Source organism: Stylophora pistillata, chromosome 1, assembly GCF_964205215.1.
Source record: "Stylophora pistillata chromosome 1, jaStyPist1.2, whole genome shotgun sequence".
Lineage (NCBI taxonomy): Eukaryota > Metazoa > Cnidaria > Anthozoa > Scleractinia > Pocilloporidae > Stylophora > Stylophora pistillata.
The window spans coordinates 9,803,342-9,824,990 of NC_142519.1; the positions used below are offsets into that span (position 1 = coordinate 9,803,342).

The following is a 21,649-nucleotide window of genomic DNA, read 5'->3' on the forward strand; positions in this document are numbered from 1 at the left end:
CTAACAGAACCATAGAAGAAAGCCAGCATTTTGATTCAAAATAAATTTCAAGTTAGAAGCGTTACTAAGTTGACGTTCATTAGAAAAAAAAAAGCGTTCTCAATACCCTGCTAAAAAAAAAATACACAATATGATCAATAAACTAGGGTCGGAATCTCGTAATACTTTTAATGGTTACACTAACGAGACGTATTGCTTTAAGCTGGTTCGTCTTTGTTTCTTTTACCTTCTAAAACTTGTCTTAGTCAACAAGCAACAGTTCTGAATCATATCGACAACTGAAGTGGAAATGAACAACTGCTATATGAGAGAAAATTGTAATCCAATATATATATATATATATATATATATATATATATATATATATATACTGCAGACAGTGCACACTGTTTCGACCTATGTGGGTCTCATCAGTGCAGTGCAGACACTGGGCCAAGCTCTGGAATAAACCATTGCCTGGGCGCTACACTTGTGGGACCAAGTGCAGGCATGTTGCCATGCGAGAGTGCTCAAATCACAACTAAGGTGATGAGCTTCGCCCGAATATATATATATGTATATCAGAGAAAATTGTAATACAAAGACTTAGTCTGGCGCTAGACCATGGCTTCTATTAAATGTTTTGTCTTTGATGTTACTGTGTTTCTCGCGTATTTCTTTAACAAGTTCAGCAATTTGAAAATTGCTGAGAAGAGAACAATTTTATCTGTTACGAATTCGGCCAATAATGGTTTCAACGCATTCGTTCATTTACTATTAGAACTAGTTCTATTTCAGTTATGACGCTCCTTCAAAAGAGGTAACACCAAACCCTAGTTGATTCAGATTTGTTTCGCTCGCTTTTTACTTCACTGTGTCTGAGGCTCGATGAAATACGCTGCCTATTGCACTTTGTTACAGGAACCATGAGAAAGCAGGAAATTCTAACAAAAGGTTACTATACGGGTGCGCTACGATAATCTTGAGAGCAAGCCTTTTTGGTTTATTTTAATTAATATAACTGATTCTTGTCAATGCACCCTGGGACCATGCTGGGACTTAAAACCTAGAGGAAAACACCTCTCTAACCGGACCAATCAGTGCCCCGTACTATCAAACGGATACGATGACCGAGTGTTCGTCTCAGCGGGATTTTGTGACCTTGAGAGGAAAAAAAATTGTTTGTACCAATCAAGTGGAAATGTAGATGTTTGTTATACATCCAGCGATGACGAAATGGAAGTTTCAAACGCATGCGCGCACAACGCAAACCAAAACTTAACCAGTCAACGACCACGTAATCAGACAGATTGACGGGTCATCTCAGCGGGGTAAAAATGAGCTTAGAGATAGGCGATTGCCTGATAATTCAAGTAATATAAACAAAAATATTTAATGATGAGGGTTAGCTAAGCTCTGGCTGGTCGTCAATAGTCTTTCCCTCGTCGTTTAGCCTAACAACGTTGCTCAGCGGCACCGTTGTTATCCTTAATTAAGGGGAGTGAAGAGGGGGCTTCAGGACTCAGAACTCAGGTACAATATATATGGCAAGACTCGATTAATAGCAAGGCCACTAGCTTCGTTTTTTACAACTAAAAAGATAACTTCTATTGCTTATAGCGTGTGCAGACTAAGTATGCCTCGACTTCCACACTTTCAAACCGTGCCTTTCTGGGTCAATTTTTTGTATATCTTGTTGTCGTTGATGTTTCACTTCTTATTTTTTCTTTTTACTCCCGGTAATGAACGACTGGAAAGCTTCGCAGTGTCGATATAAATCGCTGCAGATGTGATACATTGTTACCATATGAATCAGCAACGGTATAAATAAATTTATTAAAAACTGGATCATTGGATAATGCAATTCAAGACTTCTAATTGGCTTAGCCATTATGGTATATGAGCCAATATACCATAATCTAATATCTGTACATTGTGTCATCCGATTTCTTATTACAAAATAAAGTCGAGAAGATATGTCTAATATCTTTGGGGCGTTTTTTTTAATAAAACAATTATTCCACTCGCTCTTGTTGGATATGAGATGATTATAGCCAACGAGGCGCGTAGCGCCTCGTTGGCTATCTATCATCTCATATCCAACGCGCGCTCGTGGAATAATTGTTAAATATATACAGTCATCTCTTGTAGGATTGTGACTACCCTTTCCGTGAGGGATATAATCAAAGGCTCTTGTGAGCAAACCAGTGAATGCAGTAGATAGGCATCCAGCCGTGGAAGTGTATGTTTTGTTAGCAAAGGGATACATACAGGTAGAGGTGCTGGAACAGACGGCTGAAAAGTGTTTCAAAAGTATCTGTTTTTAGAGTATTTGAGTTACTGTGCGTATTCCTATTCGCAGGACGCCCAAGATAAGAGGCTGTTAAATGTTGCGCATTCTTTCGTTCTACTCTTGTTCGCTATGTTTGATTCTTGTGTTGTACAAGTGTTACCTTTCCGGGAGGGGGACTAACGGGATGCTCGTCGAAAATTTTGAAATTTATTCCAGAACGATACCAATGTAGGCGTGGGTCACGCATTCTTTTCTATTTATGCAATAGCGAAAATCAAACCTGAAAAAAAAAAATCAGGCCTGTACGGGACTCGAACCACTGAGCACAGGTCAGTGGTTCGAATCCCGCACAGGCCTGATTTTTTTCAGGTCTGATTTTCGCTATTGCGTAAATAGCGCTCTCTACTGCGAGGATCGTGCATCATACATATCATACTCTACTCACAATTAAATCGAACAACTTCTTTGACTGCAGTACAGTTTAGAGATCATTTCCTTTTCTTGCCTCACATTACCATTTTCTAACAGAAAAAACCGCAGACGCACCATGAGGTGCTTCTACGACGCACAGATGCCAGAGCATATGAATTCAGACATCGAAACACTTGGCACTGCAGAATCGAGCGCAGTCATTTAACCAAATAAAAGATTACTTACCTCAGTTTTTATGAACTAACCTATGTCTAGCTGTCCGGATTGATTTTTAAACCACTCGATAGAACTTCCGAGCAGAAGTCCTGCTCAACACCACTCAGTTTCAAGAGCCCAACTTGAGTTAATTTTTGAAGGCTGACCGCCATTTTGAATTTAAGCTGAACTGTCATGTAGGCTCAATTAAAGTGTGACCTATATAGCTTCTGGAGGAATCCAGAGGTAATTCTAAGCTCTATTGAGTCCCACAAATTAACAATTGGTTCATACGTCAGCGTGCGTTCATCGAGATATGAAACACGCGGGAAGTTTGGAGAGCACGAAAGATGCGTAAGAGTTGCTCGAGGCGTAGCCGAGAGCAACTCTAGCTTCTTGAGTGCTCTCCAAACTTCCCAAGTGCTTCATATCTCGATGAACGCACAGCTGACGTATGAACCAATTGTTTTATAACATTTTCAACGCTGTAGTTTATGTATAAAGGACAGAAATTCCCGAACCTGAGTATCAGGCGTTTCTGGGAGCGTTTCTGGAGGAAAGGGCTAAGAGAGAAGCGAGAAAGGGAGAGAGCGAAAGGAAGCCTAACCTTTCTCTTCTCCCCCTCCCCCCTCCCCCCTCCCCCCAATCTCCTCTCCCCTAGCCCTTTAAGAAGGCCTGACACTCAGGCAAGAAATTCCCTCTCCTGCGCTTCAATGCGTTGTTTATTTTGTTTCGGAAAAGTATTTCGCCCTGCTTCAATGATCTTGTCTCAGATTGGTCAAAAAACTGACAGGTGAATTCATGCGTGGAAATGAAGTTTAGAGTTCCGAAACGAGATGAAACCGTTGATTGTTTTGTTTTCCCTTTCTCTGGGTTCTTTCTCGGGAGTTAAAAAATCCATTCATAAAGAAAAAGTAGACAGATCTTCATCGGCTTGTTCACTTGTTGCCATGTCTAGCCGGTTTAACTTTTTTGCGTAAGTTTTTCCCGTTATTTAATGAAAAATACTTCAGTCACTCGCGAGAAAAAAATTTTTTTCGTGAGGCATTTGTTTGCCGGACGTCGCCAGCGTGCACAATGGAAAATTGAAGGGTAGTCTGGAAAACCAAGAATCCGGAATTCCGCCGGAATTCCCCCGGAATATTTCAACGTCTATTTTTTAATTCAAAACGACTCCGATGATTAACTTATCTATTTTTTAACGGCCGTGAAACTAAATAATAAACAGCAAATCATTCATCAAATTATAGGTTAACATGGTCAGCGTCCCTTTAATCGGATCTTGATTATTCATAAAAAGGGTACAAAGAAAATATAGGAATGCCTTAGTCAGTCTGCCATTTACACAATTTCAAAGGTAAGCTGGAAAACCTGCAAGGTCTGTTGAGGAGAACTGAGGGAGGCCTGTCTCTAAGGGAAGAGCTTATCGCTTTCGTAAAGCAGTGCTTTCCCGGAATTGTAATTGGATAAATGGCAGACTGACTAAGGCATTGCTATATTTTCTTTATACCCTTTTAATGAATAATCGAGATCCAATTAAAGGGACACTGACCATGTTAACCTATAATTTGACAAATGATTTGCTGTTTATTATTTAGTTTCACGGCTGTTAAAAAATAGATAAGTTAATAATTAAAAATAAACAAAAGATGAAATTAAAAAAGTCGATAAAAAACAAATGAAGCCGGGGGTTCGATTGTTCCTCGACGATCTCCGGGTAACTTCGGAGACCCTCGGATAGTTTTCGGTTAATCATCGGAGTATATTCGGAGTTCGTACACTCTTCGGAAAATCCTCGGAGTCGTTTTGAATTATAAAAGCAGACATTGAAATATTCCGGCGGAATTCCGGATTCCGGCTTTTCAAGATTACCAAATTGAAGCACGCTCGCGCTATTGAATTTGATTGCACGAATTTACAAGCTATGTTATAAAGGTTGTTATTATTTCTGAAATCCAAAAAGTTGACCACAAAAATTGAAAATAACAACTTTTCATGTTAGAGTGTGAGGGCCACACTGGGGAATGATTGTAAACGACCAAGGGACTATATTACCCGATACGGCTTGAGTAGGCGAGATTAGTAAGTATTCATTTTATTATTTGGCAAGGTAGTCCCGCGAAGTAAATCCGAGCATTCATTCGGTTGGTTCTTACTTGGTCAGTATTTTGCTATACGGACCGTTTCTGTGGGTCTTGAGCCCTATATTTTTGGGCGAAAACCAGCAAAATATTCATTAGCCTTGCTGGCTTTCGCGAACAAAAATACACGGCTTATGTCTTACGGCCGTTTCCATAAAAAAAGTCCGTATGGCAAAATAGCTAACAAGTAGGAACCTGCCATGTATTAAACAGGAATGAACGCTACAAACAGAGATATCCACCGCAACTAGTAACATGTTGTCAATTGTCGTTGACTCATTTTCCACGAAATTTCAAAATAGCCTCGACCCTCCATTTAATCTTTTTGGCTCGCATCCAAATACCTCGAACGCGAACCACTCAGTTGAAATGCAGAGGATGATACAAAAATGCCACTTTTTCATGGCTAAAGAAAATTCGAGGATCAGCCTGAAGAAATTATGAGCCAAGCTTCAAAATGATACTTTTTGAATGCTTTTATGAATTATAAGATAGAACCCTTCACAAGAGATACATAGTATCATCGGTGTAGTTAGTAGAATAAAAATATCTAATGGCAGCAAATGAAACCCATATTCAGGTACTATCATAACATCTAAAATGAACCATCCTAATCTGGCAAAAACTGATCAAGACCTGAACAGGCAACGCAATCTAAGTATTTTAAAATCTCGATTTCACAGTGAAAAAAACTCGATTTCAAGCATCACTTTGTACACAAGCACTCCTTAAACACCCTTATTGCGTCAAATTCGCATGACTTTCTTCCGGTGACAATCAACAATACTCCCCCGAGATCTACAAAATTATCTTCTTTTTTCCTTACCCCACTAATCAGTTCCGGCCGTGCTAAACTCAAAAACATGAAATCATCCACTCTCATAAACACCTTCACTACAGCTGCTTCCTAAGGGTCTCTTCGAACGACAGTTACAATACTCCCAAGAGACCCGAAAAATTCTCTCCTTTTTTCTCACCACATTAATTCTGTCCCGTGCTAAACTCGATATCAAGAAAGCATCCTCTCCAAAAAAGATCGTAAAAGCTAAAAGGGTATTTTGCTCTACCAGTCCAACAGAAATCGGCTTATGGGTATTATTTTTTCAAATTGCACTTTAAGTTACTGTTTACTAAGCATTCCACGTGTTTTTAAAATAAAAATCCTTCCCATGAACATGTAGCCAAACCTGTCTAGCGAACACCCCGTGAACTGTCGCTTGCGTCCAATTGATGCACGCTTAGTAAATTGTGAAGCAGAGATGTTAACCCCAGATCGTATAATGTAAATAATGCCCAACAGCTCAAATCTCATCCCCTTTCCCCATTGTACACTTGTTCGTGTTTTTACCTTGCGACGTTGCAGGAATAGAATGAAGGTCTCAGTGGGTTTTTCTCCTTTCTTTTCCTTTTATAACCTTATTGGTCTTTAATACCTGATAGGTGATTGCAAAATAAATATAGAAGTAAACAAATTTATAGGATTAAACATGAAAAAAATGTAATGGCTTCTACGGCACGCTATTAACATTTGGGCCGTTTTACGGCTAACGGTCACTTTTTCTATTGGGTTACTGGAAACATTTATGCTCACGGTTAGTTTTAAAAATTTTTTTGCCTAAAGGTAATTTTTTTCCGTTTTAAGGTTAACAGTTAAACCCACTGAGACCCTCTGGAATTAAGTTGATATCGGTGAATAAATCATGAAAGTATCCCTCGGTTGAAAATGATTAATTATTGTTGCTCTCATTATTCTGTTTCAACTTTCCAGCAACATTTCGTCGACGATCGCACCATTGCCGCTCCCAAAGCTTGATCTCTCGGCTTCCGATGAGCCGGGTTCTTGCTGGTCAGCAGCAGTGGGTGGTGAATCGTACAATTGCGCCTTCTCAGAAGTTTCAGTTAGTGGGCTGGGATCTATGAAGTAATTCTTCTCTGAGCTCAAAGATAGCTTCTTGGTATCTTGTTCAACGGTTTTGTCTGTAAGTTGAAAGAGTGAAAAGAACAAAAGCAACGAGATTACTCTCGTTGGCAATTCAGATTGAAGATTTTTCAGGACAAAATTAAAAGCCTCTTTTCGGAAAAGCTAAAAACAGACACCTTATTGTGCAGTTACAGTATAGTACAGAGATCAAGTACAGTTAACAAGTGTTAAAAACCACTATCACTGAAGTCTCTCTGCAATCGTTCCCAGGTTCTGTTTGCTTTAAGGTTCCAAGGAGAGAAAGAGAATGCAGGCAAAACAGAGATCTTCGAGAATTATTTTATAAGTACAGTGCAACCTGAAGTGGTCGCCCATGGGGCATGGCGAGGTGACCGCTCAATACAGATTGACCGCTTCATACAGGTTCCACAGTAAAGGACAGTTAAAAAGCGCCATTTTGTGCCATAATTGACCAATTCCTAATAAAATTAAATATGGGGGAAAGAAGTTGATGGCTTCTATGGCATACTGTTAACATTTGGGCCATTTTGCGGCTGATGGTTACTTTCTTTCCTTTGTGGTTTGTGGAAACATTTTTACGGTTTACTTTTTTTGTGACTAACGGTTAGATTTTTTAAAAAGCTTTTTTTACCCAAAGGCTATTTTTTTTCCGCCTCTGGATAAAGTTGACGATATCGGTGAGTAAATCATAAAGGTATCCCTCGGTTGAAAAGAATGAATTATTGTTGCTCTTATTTTTCCGTTTCAACTTTCCAGCAACATTTCGTTGACGAGCGTACCATTACTGCTTCCAAAGCTTGATTTCTCGGCCTCTGATGAGGCGGGTTCTTGCTGGTCAGCAGTAGTAGGTGGTAAATCGTACACTTGCGCCTTCTCAGAAGTTTTTGTTACTGGGCTGGGATCTATGAGGTACTTGTCCTCTGAGCTCAAAGATTGCTTCTTGGTATCTTGTTTAACGGTTTTGTCTGTAAGTTGAAAGAGTGAAAAGAACAAAAGCAACGAAATTACTCTCGTTGGCAATTCAGATTAAAGATTTTGGGGAACAAAGAGCCTCGTTTCGGACCTTATTGTGCAGTTACAATATACTATAGAGATCGAGTAACAGGTGTTGAAAACCACTATCACTGAAGTCTCCCTGCACTCGTTCACAGGTTCTGTCTACTTTAAAGTTCCAAGGAGAGAAGGAGAATACAAGCAAAACAGAGATTCACCCACCGTGAATGCCCATACAGGTTCCACAGTTATGGGGGCTTATAAAGAACAATAAAAAAGGCCATTTTTTTATGCCATAATTGACTGATTCATACAAAAACTCGCTTTAAAATGCTACTATCATTGATTTCGCGAGATTAGCATGGATTAGATATACCAGAAAGCTTGTTCCTATTTTTATTTGAGTGGTTTTACTTTAAGTGATTGTTCAAAACAGGTGAAAGACAATAAAAACAGGTAGTTGGGTTTCATTAAAGGGTGACCACGACAGTTTAATAGAGGTTGCCGCTTAATAGAAATGAAAATCATGGTGTTTAAAGCGAAAGAAATTCGGGACTTTGACGACTGACCGCTTAATACAATACATGGTGACCACTTAATACGGTGCCGCGTGATACAGGTTTGACTGAGACTTCCACTGGCATTCTGCTTAAGGGAGACATAGACCTAGGTTCCACAGAAAAGGAGTTCACAACTGGCACAAAACTTTTTCATTTAAATCAATACCTCTCATTTTCAAACCAAATGGTCCGCGACTACCCCGTCGTAATTTTTTCCAACCCAGTCGTCCTCGTATCTTCACCTTCCCGTTGCGCAGGCGTACTTGTCGAAGACGACCGTTAAACACAGCCTTGAGTTTGTCACAGCAATTTCGCACAGGTCGCCACTTTCCCCTGTGACGTATCTTCAAAGCTCCTCTTCTAGAAGGCACATATCTCCATCGTCCCCTTACACGGACTCCAAACTGTTTTCCTCTCAATATGACTCGTCGGAATCTGCCTCGGTATCGAATATTCCAGCAACCTTGTCTTCTCTGAACTTTCCTGTACCTTCCTCTATATCTGAGTCGCATCTTAGGATATTTCCTTTTTCGATTTTGGCCTACCCACTTATTCCCTAATTTGATCCTTGGACGTCCGCGGTGAAAACTGATTGGTCTTCCTTTGCCTCTTAAATAAACTTTCAGGAGTCCTCTTTTTGGGTACATCCAGCGAAGTTTTCTTCCGATAACCACCTTTAGGCGGCGAATGACACGTTTAACCGGCCGCCATGGCTTATTACCAGAGTGTATACTCACTCTTCCTCTTCTAATTCTGCAAAACAAAACAATTTTCAAATATCGCGACCGAGACAGGGAAGTACCACAGTCCTCGGGCTTGGGATTTTAAACTCTATCAATTATCAAATGTTTAAAAGATGACCAGGCACAAAATGTGACCAAGTTCTAGCGATAACATTTTCTTGTTCTCGGGCGCCTTACAGCACTAATGGTTTCGTATAGTAATATGATGAAATGCTGTTCACCTTAAAAGCAAATCTGTAATTCAATATTTTTATAACCCCCAAATAGGTCAGAGCTTACGTCAATCATTAGCCAAAGTAGATAAATACGCAACTAGCGCAAAGCGCAGCGAATTATTGAGTCACGGTTGCTATTAATTCATAATTATAATTAATAATTATAACTAATATTAACTAATAATTAATTCGTGGGTAGTGCGTCATTATGTTAAGTGCCATGTCATGTCTGATTATAATAACATACATATACAATTAATATGAATCTACCATCGTCACATAGCTGCGAGATGATTTGCTACGCTACCCGATATCTATTCCATGATAGATAGCGCGTAAAGTGAGTAGCACCTGGCGTAACCTATTTTCATCATTATTCCGCAAGAATATAAGCTCACTAGCAGTGCTTCTGATCGGTTAATGGGGGTGGCAAAAAGCAACTGAAATTAAAGATCACTGAGCGAATGAAGGCAAAACCAGCGTAACTTCAAGTAACTTTCTCAGATCGAGTATATTCTACTAACAAGCAATATAACCCAGTAACTGACTTACCTCAGACCAAAGACTTTATGACCAACATGGAATCGTAGTCGCCCAGTCTTCCTCAGGACCTTTCTAAATTTCCCGCCATACTTGAACAAGACTCTTCCATTACGTAACCCATAACGGCGTCGCTGTTTTATTCTACGTCGCACGAACCTTGCCCAGCGCTTCATCAGCCCTTTCTCTTCTCTCCGTTTTCTTGACCGACGACCATGGGAAGTCGAAGTGCGTCTCCATCTTAGATCTTTGTAGAATCTTACTTTTCCGTGATCAACTCGAATTGGTCTGGTCCTTCCGCGGTAACGAACACCAAGTCTGTTACCAAACGGCCTTACTCGTTTGTAACTTCCTTTCACGCGAATCTTAACGTTCCGTGACGCGTTCCTGACACGGCGCCATTTCCTTGCTCTTTTAGAGCGATAGAATACTGATTTCCCTCGGAATCTGAAGCGAACAAAGAGAGTGTCCAATTAATAAGGAATTTAATGTATTCATACTGAAGTGTGGGACAAGGTTACCCTTCAAACTGAGCTAGAAGAGCATAAATGAAACTCACACAAACATATTGCCATTCGGAATAGTCGCGTTTATCACAAGACACAAATTCAAAACATGTTGAAGGGCAGAAATGGAGCTTTGTTTTAACTGAGGTTTGTTTTGTTACCTTCTGCAAAGGGCTTCTTCGGCTACATCACAAAAGAACCATTAAACGTGGTCGACCAATTAAAACACATGCTACGCGTTGACTTACTTCAACAAATATGGTCTGCGTCTACTGCGGAAGCTTAGCTTCCCTCTCTTTGGATTGACAGATCGCCAGAACCTATTAAACCGAACACGTACTACGCCACGTCGCGGTCCTCTGCGCATGCCCCTAGCTTTCCAAGGCAGCCTCCTAGTTTTTCGAACCTTCGCCCGTTTTAATGATCTCCAGCCCCTTCTCCTTTTGATGAGGATTCTGCGGGGTGTAACTTGGATCTTCGTGTACTTTCTACCAATACGAACGCGGGATCTTTCTATCTTTCTCCACTTTCTATTCACGCGGGCGAAAAGGCTATAGTTTTTGTTGGGAATTTTTCGCCAAGCTTTCCTATAATGGTAACGGAACTTTCCCCGGCTGTACCTGTCAAACACATTTTTAGGAGAAAATTTTTCAGACTAAACTGTATTAAAAATAAGGCACGTTTGCTTCATTTTTCGTATATAAGAACGATCCTTCGCAGTAAAGCACTATTTGAGCAATAGTGGAAATCAGACCTGAAAAAAATTTCAGGCCTGTACGGGATTCGAACCACTGACCTCTGCGATACTAGTGCAGCGCTCTACCAATTGAGCTAACAAGCCAACTGGGAGCAGGCCATCAAATTAATTCGATATAAACCCGTAGATGATAAATCGAACAACAACAAACATATGAAACATATGTTTCATATGTTTCATATGTTTCATATGTTTGTTGTTGTTCGATTTATCATCTACGGGTTTATATCGAATTAATTTGATGGCCTGCTCCCAGTTGGCTTGTTAGCTCAATTGGTAGAGCGCTGCACTAGTATCGCAGAGGTCAGTGGTTCGAATCCCGTACAGGCCTGAAATTTTTTTCAGGTCTGATTTCCACTATTGCTCAAATAGTGCTTTACTGCGAAGGATCGTTCTTATATACGTCTCATAACCGCAGTTCACTCATATGTTTCATATGTTTGTTGTTGTTTGCTTCATTTTGTTCGTTAGTAAACTGAAATTCTTTCGCTTCATTACCTCCTCCTGAGAAATATAAAATATGCACTTCTTTTACAGTCTTAACAGTTGGACGTTTGGTTCAATGAAATATATGAAGTTCATATATATGAAATATATGAACTTCATATATTTCATTGTATCTGATTTATCACTTTCACGGGTTTATTACGAATCAACTTAACGGCCTGCTCCCAGTTGGCTTGTTAGCTCAATTGGTAGAGCGCTGCACTAGTATCGCAGAGGTCAGTGGTTCGAATCCTGTACAGGCCTGATTTTTTTTCAGGTCTGATTTTCGCTATTGTTTAAATAGCGCTATCTACTGCGAGGATCGTGCATCATACGTAGTTGGACGTTTCATGAAGATTTTGATTTCGCTACTGTTGATACCACATGTCACACAACAAGTAAATCAAATTACACTGAGATCCAAATTAACCATATTTACATCGTATCTGATTAAGTTAAATTCAGACTTGGTGATTGTTGTGTGGCTAAGTAAGCGTTTGGGTTCTCAAACCCCGAAGGGGAGAGAAACCATTGTAGATGACCATTCATTCTTTTGATTTGACCGCTATGCAATCCCATAAATGAATTATTTAACTACAGACTGATAAGACCTGCTTTTAAGCTTGTTCCAGGTTCTGAGCATACCCTGAGCGAAGTCATTGCGGAGTCAAACGAACTGCTGGGTATCTATAACAACTACTTTGCCTCGTAAGCTGAAAAAATGGATTAATGCGACAACGATGGACTAATACAACAAGGAATGCAATTTCGATGTGCTGTTCAAAAATGCGGAAGTCTTTAAGTTCTTTGTGAAAAATCCGGTGGACGAGGTTTACGCCATGCGCGATAGGCAAAGCCAATGTTGTTTTTAAGTGGCTTCTTTCTGGTTCTATTTTGAAGAAACCGACAACTTCCAAGGGCTTTATTCTAACTACGGTATTCCTTCCTGTACTCGCAACGTACAAAAGATAACTCCAGTAAATAATATAAGTTTCGAAAACGCAACCCTTTTTTATGCTATTACCTGATTTTTCTCCGGCGACCCAATAGGCGGAATGTTAAATTACCCCTCCATTTGTAGATCTTTCTCGTCTTTCTGCGATAATGAATCTTCAGTGGGCTGATTCGCCTTCTCTTCCGTCTTATACGTCGATCCTGTCGCCGCTCTCGTCGTCGGTAACGCTTCAACCGTCGTGTTCTACGAATGTAGCGCTGGAATGTACGGCTTTTCTTGCGTTTGTAAGATAATCGTTTCCAAGTCGATTTTCGTGCTTGAAATACCGGTCTACCGCGCTTCACCTTCACTCGCCAGTATCTGAGTCCAACATGAACACTCACCTTGCCTCTGTGTCGTGTTACACGCCGCCATCGGTTGTTGATCAAGAACTGAGGTCGACCTGTGATGTAGCGTCGTCGGTTTCTGAGCCGGTAAGACACTCGTCCTGTTGGATTTTCGTATCTGAGATAGGCGAGAAAATATGAATTGATAGTCTGAAACTTACTCTGCAAGATGAGAAGGAACAAGACAACAATATGGGCAAAAAGGACGGTGCAAATCTATTTTCTGTCGAATTTTCATAGCTCACTTTCACGAACTTCAGCCATAATATCCTCGTTATTCAAACCTCTTAAATTTCCTTTATTTATTTATCAGCTATTTTTCTCTTTCAAAATGGTTGATTCAAACCCATTTAAACAACAACAAACATATGAAACATATGTGTGAACTGCGGTTATGAGACGTATATGAGCACGATCCTTCACAGTAAAGCACTATTTGAGCAATAGTGAAAATCAGACCTGAAAAAAATTTCAGGCCTGTACGGGATTCGAACCACTGACCTCTGCGATACTAGTGCAGCGCTCTACCAATTGAGCTAACAAGCCAACTGGGAGCAGGCCATCAAATTAATTCGACATAAACCCGTAGATGATAAATCAAACAACAACAAACATATGAAACATATGTGTGAACTGCGGTTATTGTATCAATTGGTAGAGCGCTGCACTAGTATCGCAGAAGTCAGTGGTTCGAATCCCGTACAGGCCTGAAATTTTTTTCAGGTCTGATTTTCACTATTGCTCAAATAGTGCTTTACTGTGAAGGATCGTGCTCATATACGTCTCAAACCCATTTGTGACTAGATTACCCTTTCCGAAGAAAAAGCAATAAATTCTCGCTGACAAAAAAAAAAAAAAAACTAATGGTTCCTGACATCAGTTTTTCCACGGCTTTGGGACCAACAATCCCACACACAGCCTAATCAACCTCACCTCACTGTTCGTAATCGACCTTTACGAGTCAACACCAGTCTTCCTCCCCGCTTGTAAATCTTTCTCATTCTTCCTCCGCATCTAATCCGCATCACTGCTCCTCCTCTGATCTTTGGACTCCTGATTCTTCTCCATCTACTGTTTCCTCTATAAACGGCTCTTCCGCGCTTCACCTTGACTGGCCGGTATCGTAATCCAACACGTACACTCATTTTGCCTCTGTGTCGTCTTGCAGGACGCCATCGGTTGTTAATCTTGAACTGAGGTCGACTTCTTATGTACAATCGTCGTCTTCCAAGCCGGAAAGAGATCTGTCCAGTTTGATTCTTATATCTACAATGCAAAACGCAAATGTGAATTGATAGCTGTAGATATATTTGATGAGGAGAGAATGCAGCAGAAAACAAGGAGAGCAAAGACGGTGTTGTAGAATTTTTTTCCTGCCAAGTCTTGAGGTTCTTATCTTTGGTCCCACATATTTCTTACTTTACGTTTTTTCGCCGAAGGCGGAGTGAATACTTAACAATTGTTATTTGAGCGTGCGTTGGACATGAAATGGTAAATAGCCAAAGATGGGCTGAGCGCCAAGTTGGCTATAACCAGTCTTGTATGCAATTAGCGCAAATAGAATACTTGTTTTATCAAATTTCATCAAATCCTGAACGTTTGGATATTTTCAGAAAAAAAATTTCCGCGCAATGCATTTCCATATAAGGCGACTTGGGATGAGTTTATAACCTTAGTTGAGTGAATCAATCATAACATTAGGAATGCTGTATTGGGACTGAAAATTTAATAACCAATAATTACAACCAACCATTAATTTTTGCGCAATTCTTTGGCTACTTTTACATGGAGCAATTATTACACATTGATCCCCGTCATCGCCCTCCGATTATATCCGTCGAAGAGAAACATAGCCTGCAAAAAACGCCAGCTCAAGAGTTTCACTTCTCCATCTTTATTATTATTTACATGGAAAAAACATGGACTCGTTTTTCAGAGTCCAGCAATAGTGACAAAAAAACCTGATCTCAAATGCTGCTCCGTAAGGTACAAAAAAAGTCAACAAAATTTGCTTTCAACGCGCGATATGAAAATTAAAGGGATATTTATAAAATAAACAAATCCCTTTCTGGCTTGTAGTTATGTCAGCTGATAATTTCCTTGGCTGAGAGTTTGTCCTCAAAATTTTACATTTTCCCCGTCGAAGGTTCGCTTCTCGGCAAAATATTCATTTCTCGGACAATCTCTCAGTCGCGGACACTATCAGCCGACATAACAACTGTGCGGAGAGGTTTATTTACTGAATTATTATCATGGGATCGAGGGGATATTTTTACAATATTCACTGAACTTTGGGAAATCATTTTTTTCTAATGAATTTTTACCATAGATTAACACAGTGAAAACGTCAATATAATTTTATCATAGTTTTGCTTTCAACTTTTCCCTATCAAAGAATACAGACACGGAGTCTGACATGTACCTGTTTTGGTCAACTTATATGCTGCAAATTAAATGACAGAACCAAAAACTGAACTGAAGAGTGAGTTACCTTACTGGTCTTTTTCGACCTCTATAACGTAGCCGTAGCCTTTTTCCTCGCCTGTAAATCTTTCTTTGTCGTCCCCTGAACATAACGCGCATAACAGTTCGAGGAGACGTCTTTCGGCGCTTGCGTCTCCCTTTTCTCATCCTCCTTGTTAACCTCTCCCGTCGTCGCCTTTGCCTTCTTCGTATTCCTCGTCGCGTCCTCGGGCGCCTCCATGCACCTCTGTACATGATTCGCGCTCTACCGCCTTTTAAACGAAGTTGCCTTAGTCTATTTCTGAATCTGATGCGAGGTTGTCCGCGAATCAAACGAAGTGACCGCCAGCGCCGGTCCATTCGGATCTTAACTGGTTTTCTGCGCAGCCATCGCCAGCCTCTCCTACCTCTGATTCCAATTCTCCTATTGCGATACCTAAATACAAACTTTAATCGTTAGACAGTCAAATAAGAGTGATCGATTGAGTGAAGCGGCGGACGAGTGAGTTTTTTTTTGATGCATCGCAACGGGTGAATGAAAATTGTTCAAGCCCTTTCCATGATATGATGTATTTCATACAAACTGAGATTTTTTTCTTACTGACCAGTACATTTCAGAGATTGGAAGCGAACGGCTGCTTTCGTTCAACCAGAGACACGAAAAGGGCTTCACAGTGTAAATCTTAATATGTATGAAAATAATGTTGGTTTTGAAACAGAAAAAAACGTGGTGATATCAATATGATAACGAATTCATTTTTGCATTGAGTGAACGTAAGAAGTAGTGAACACCTTTTCATACCATGGAAGAGTTTCAGTTCGAAGTAGCAACTCTCTGCATTAAAATTTGTTATAAGCCCTAACCGTCTAACTACCCAATTTTTCTCCGTGTTCCATTGAGGTGGCTTCTCATATGCAGTCTCTATTACTCATTCCACATCAAATGCGCAGATTTTATAAGCAGGCATTCTCTCATTATTGCCGGTACTACAGAATCTTTCGCCGAAGACCTGTTTGATTACCTTATCGTTTTCCACTTTCCTTTGATTCGGCCTCTAAAATGTCTCCCTTGACGATAAACATTGGTCCACTTTCTGCCAAGTTTAAAGCGAAAAACATTACGTCGTCTTTTCCGTCGTCTTTGGCGTCGGATTATATGACGCCACTTCCTCACAAGCCTCCTTTTTCGTCGCCTTTTTGCGCGTCTCCATTTTCGTCTCTGTCTTCTTCCTCTGGGTGGTTTCCCTCGGACGACCCTCCATTTATTACCGTAACGTATCTTTAGACGAATTCCTTTAAGCTTAATAGGTCTATGTCGCCCTCTCCAGTAAACTCCGAGCCTTCCACGACGTCTCCTAATGTATGACCATCTTTTGCGACCCACGAAAACCTTAAAACGATGTCTGACTCTACGTATCTTACGATGTTTGTCATTGAAAGTTGCCACAAAGTTTCTTCCTCTGCGATATCTGTTTGGAAATTAAGTCACAAGTAGTCAGTGATAAAAGCTTTGGTAAACCCCTGGATCACTGTTAAGGTGAGAGATTCTATCTATATATTACAGCACTAAAGCATTCTTTCAAGACGGTACTTTACAGATCTCCTAACTTACTCAAACTTTATCCATCGACGTCGATAGCGCATGCGGTACCCGCCACGCCACTTGACAATCGGCCTCCAAACTCCATGATACTTGAAACGTAGCACAGCGCGCCCGCTTCGGCGCGCATAACGCTCTCGTCGCTTTTGACGGCGCCGTCGCAATCTATTTCGCCAGCGTCGTTCCTTCGTATGTTTCCTGTTTCGCGAACCTTTGTAGAATTAAAGTCATCGTATAAGCGTGATTGGTTTTTCTGAGCTGCATCGTTATCTACTTTAACGTTCCAAGTTATAAGTATAGCCATGCAAAATAGCGCTAGTTTCCATTGAAAGAAATGTCTAGAACTTCTACACCATCTAATTTATGATATGCAGTCTTAAAAATGATTCTTCTCTGAAAAAAACATGTATGTAATCTAAGACAGTTCAAAGTTTGAAGCATAGTGTGACGCCCTTTTTAAAATTGTTAATAGAAACATTTGTATAAATGGAACTGTTTTTAAACTGACTGGTTTTACAAGGTAGCGGTCAGAGAACTTTCCTATGATAGAAATCTTAATCAAGGAGCCGGACTTGATTTGACATAACAAAAACTGCCCAATAAAACCTTCTCGAGTATCATGAGTCGAGTAGAGTTATAAACCAATTAAAAAAAAGCTCGGTGGTCTTGTATTCCAAGTTTGACATCGTTTGACCAAAGCACGGCCAACGGGGTGTAATGGGGTCTATGCGAACCTATTACTGTAGAGGAAACGTTACAATTTGTTGCAAAAACCGCCCGGATTTCAAGAAAATTTCTTAAATCTGATGTTTTCAAGTCGTTTTGGTTTCCTTAGGATTTCCTTTTTTGGTCAATTGATTTGTTTGTTTGATCAACTTTTCCAACTTGTATCATAAAAAATCATGGGCAGCAACTGCTGTCGTTTTTCGGGCTTAGCCCTTTAATCACCAAGAGTGACCAGGACAATATTTTTTCTTACAAAATTTATACAATATCAAACAAGAAATAAAAATAAAGAAAAATATCAATCAGGGGATTATTAGTTGATGTAACACCAAATTCTCTGGAATAACATCTAAAGAATTGTTTAGCAGACTATGGGAAGAAGAAATGGGTTAATGCAATTATTATTGTCAGGGTTTACGAGTCTCAACCGGATCACATGTTTACTAATTGAAAAACGTATCCATCGGCAGCCTTCAAACGCTCAACTCTTTAACTCCCATGACTGATCAAGAGAGAATATCTCCTTACAGCATAAATGTAATATTAAGCAGACTAGTAGTGAGAAAACTAGAAAGATATCAATCATGGGATTATCAGTTGATCCAATACCAAATTCTCTGCACTAACATCAAAAGAACTGTATAGCAGACAGTAAGGAGAATTCCTAATGAGATCTTGGAAGGGGAAGGGTTAAGTCAGTTAAGCCTAAGCTGGGTGAGGTTGGGAGGGCTGATCCCAATGGCACACAACCTCAGACGCGGTGCACATTGATTGATGTTTGCAAAAAAATTGTCGTTTCACTGACCTCGCAGGGTGATACATAGCTGCGCGTCTTTCACCCGTTGTCGCCAATCTGCGAAAAAAAGAATCATTCTTTAATTGACATGGGGGTATTACCTTCCCATATTATAATGGGCCTATTCCAATGTTTTGAAATCTGATTTTGGCCGGTAGTTACATTTCGTGGAATGTTACCTCGTTGGTCAGTCATGCATAGTCAGCCATGATAATAGAATCAAATCACAATCTTCCAGCTTACCTCTTCAAATATCAGTTCAAGTATCGGATGACTTTTCCTTGGAACTGAAACTTGTGACAATGATATGAAAACTGATAAACAATTTGAACTTTGAAAACCTACCTTTTCTCGTGCAAAGACTGCTCAAGCGAGGTTTTGACCCAAGACCTGCACAAAAGAGACATCAGCTTCTCTTGTAATCTAGTTTTTTTTTTTATCATAATCTGCCAAAAGCTTTGAACGGTACAATTCTATACTAAAACTAAATACGCCTGCGTACAATACTAACACAATTTCTTATAATATTTCTTATATTATCATACCGTCTTTGTGTTAACCCATTTGACCTCTAGGAGTGCATGACTAACATCTAATTTCTCCTTACAATATCACCCATGAATCAACATTGAGGTCACATGACATGATAAAGATAATGATCATCAACTAAAACTGAAAGCTCTTGATTGTTCAAAAATTTCCCCTCGTCAGCACTTTAGGAAATGTTTAGAGAACAGTACGGAGGATATATAAACAATAGCCTTCCCCTTACATTTAGGACGAAGAGTTGCACGAATATTTATCCGCGGTCATTATCTGTTCCGAGATGCGGGGAAAATGTTTGCGAAAAGGTTACTGTTTACGGCGTGGGATGTTCATTTTTTCAGTGTTCTCCGATACGATTTTATAAGAAAAAAAACAAAACATGTTCCTTCTTCTGTAACAAACCGCCTTCCGGTTAGCTCAATTGGTTAGAGAGCCGGATTGTGTTGTGCGGGAGGTCGAGGGTTCGAGTCCCGGCCGGACCAATACTCATAGTCTTAAAATTACTCAGGAGAATTTACTACCTTTCTATAATATCAAGAAATGGATAGATATTCTAATCTTCTCGGATAAGGACGAATAAACCGTAGGTCCCGTCTCCTGCAGGGTTAGGAATAGGAGACGTTAATTTCCCACGCACGAGATTACTGTGTGATGGATGTCCTCCCCTGGGGTGGGATGGGTGGGTGTTACTGTTTCACAGGGCCCCATTTAAACTAGCTATTTGCTAAACTGGGCTACTCTGTATAAATATTCGTAAATATTCGTAAACAAACATTTCACTATGAAATGCGGATAATATGTGTGAATCATTATAATACTAAAATTGCACCTTTACGTTTTCGAGGTTTGTAGGTATCTTCGAAATGAGATTAATAGATCGACAATAACGCATTACTTTCCAAGAACCGCGCTTTCGAAGTAAAATTCCCCTAGGCCTGACTAGCCTTCCTTCCGCGCAGCTAGACACCCTGACTTAACGAGCAGTTTGCCATATTTTAACTCGGTCCATTTGTCAAAGTAATTCAATAGTAAAACCTTCTTCTTACCAGTGATATGTATGTTTCCCACTCTAAATCCATCGTTAGATACTTTAAAGAAAAAGAAACAAACATGGTGATTTCATATACATTATTGACTTGGTGAAATGTAAGACGTCGACTTGAAATTTAAAGGAAGTGAAAAGCATAGTTGTCTCGTTGAGTCCAACTGAGAACGAATTGAGAAAGTTACTACAAAAGAGTTCCAATACCTTTATCGAGACTTGTATCATTCTTTATGTTGTCAATCGCGCTGCTTTCTATGGAACCTAGATAAACGTAGTTTTGGCCCTCTAAATCAGTTTGTACGATTGATGTACAAAAATATATTCTACATTTCTAACAACTGGATTTCAAACCTTTGGTTGAAGGGTTTTTAAGCTAGAAAACGACAGAAAGAAGTAATTAGCAAACCTGTTGAAATATCAAAACTGGTATAAAAGAGTTTGCTGGAGGCTTCATGGAAATATGTTTTTTGGTCCACGAAGTTATCACTTTACACTTAACTTTCCTCGAGGGTTCTTAACGCCTCCCCGCCTCCCCCTAACATACTGTACAGAAATGCGAGGCACGTCTTGTGGCCTATGGAGACTTTTCACAGCTGAACGGTCAAGAAGATTAATTTAAATCAATCGGGTTTTCATCGCTTCCTTTTTTCCCCTCTATATTCTTTTTGGGTCTAACTTACCATTGATGTGATTCTCTGGAATAAACTTGCTGTCACTTTTTTCCGGTAATTTTTTAGGTTTGCCTGCCTTGATAAGGTCATTTAATAGACGGTCTTGACTTTTGAAGTCAGGATTGTCCTCATTGTAAACGTTCGATGAGTGAACTTCACTTGCAACAAGAACTACTCCGCATCTGAAGAGTGAAAAAAAAGTTGGTATTTTAACTTTAAAACCAACATGGAGAGACTTGCTCAGTCAGTCGGTGAGTCAGTCAGCCAGTCAGCCCGGAATAGGGGTACACTATGAGGCTGTTAATGACTGCCATCCATGAGAATACTTAACATACCTTCAAAATTTGAAATCATTGATCACAACTACGGTCATTGAATACAAGTGATGATGATGATGATGATGAAACTTTATTTATGTGTCTGTTAGGGATCTAGCTCCTGACTAGCGAGGTGCTAATTGGTGACACAGTATAGTTATACAATAAACATTATCTTAAAATGTACTAATTTATACACTAATTATACGGTAACTTAAGCTATAACAAAACATTATACAATAAGAATTATCTTAAAATGTACTAATTAATACACTAATTATACAGTAACATAAGCTATGATATTTGAATTAAAGTGTCAAAGATGAGTTCAAACGTTACAAAGCATATCTTGTAATGTACTA

General features: G+C 39.7%; 1 protein-coding gene across 1 annotated transcript; it reads right to left on the reverse strand.

Moving 5' to 3' along the window:
- Nucleotides 1–5,501: 5,501 nt before the first annotated feature.
- On the reverse strand, nt 5,502–21,070 carry LOC148741162 (uncharacterized). Its single transcript, XM_088738211.1, has 15 exons — nt 20,980–21,070; nt 20,504–20,560; nt 20,301–20,342; nt 19,054–19,098; nt 18,718–18,765; nt 17,199–17,397; nt 16,609–17,055; nt 15,615–16,022; nt 14,057–14,389; nt 12,807–13,241; nt 10,788–11,159; nt 10,046–10,480; nt 8,702–9,288; nt 7,762–7,947; nt 5,502–7,017 (listed from the first exon to the last, which is right to left on the reverse strand). Exons 6-15 carry the CDS (start codon nt 17,228–17,230, stop codon nt 6,797–6,799), a joined length of 3,456 nt encoding a protein of 1,151 aa, XP_088594337.1. The 5' UTR covers nt 17,231–17,397; nt 18,718–18,765; nt 19,054–19,098; nt 20,301–20,342; nt 20,504–20,560; nt 20,980–21,070; the 3' UTR covers nt 5,502–6,796.
- Nucleotides 21,071–21,649: the final 579 nt, after the last annotated feature.

Coding starts and splice junctions, on each gene's coding strand:
- LOC148741162 (XM_088738211.1), bottom strand. CDS start 17,230: ATGCGCTATCGACGTCGATGGATAAAGTTTGA. Junction 14,390..15,614: donor GGTCGAAAAAGACCAGTAAG/GTAACTCACTCT, acceptor TTTGCATTGTAG/ATATAAGAATCAAACTGGAC. Junction 11,160..12,806: donor GGTCGCCGGAGAAAAATCAG/GTAATAGCATAA, acceptor TGTGTTTGACAG/GTACAGCCGGGGAAAGTTCC.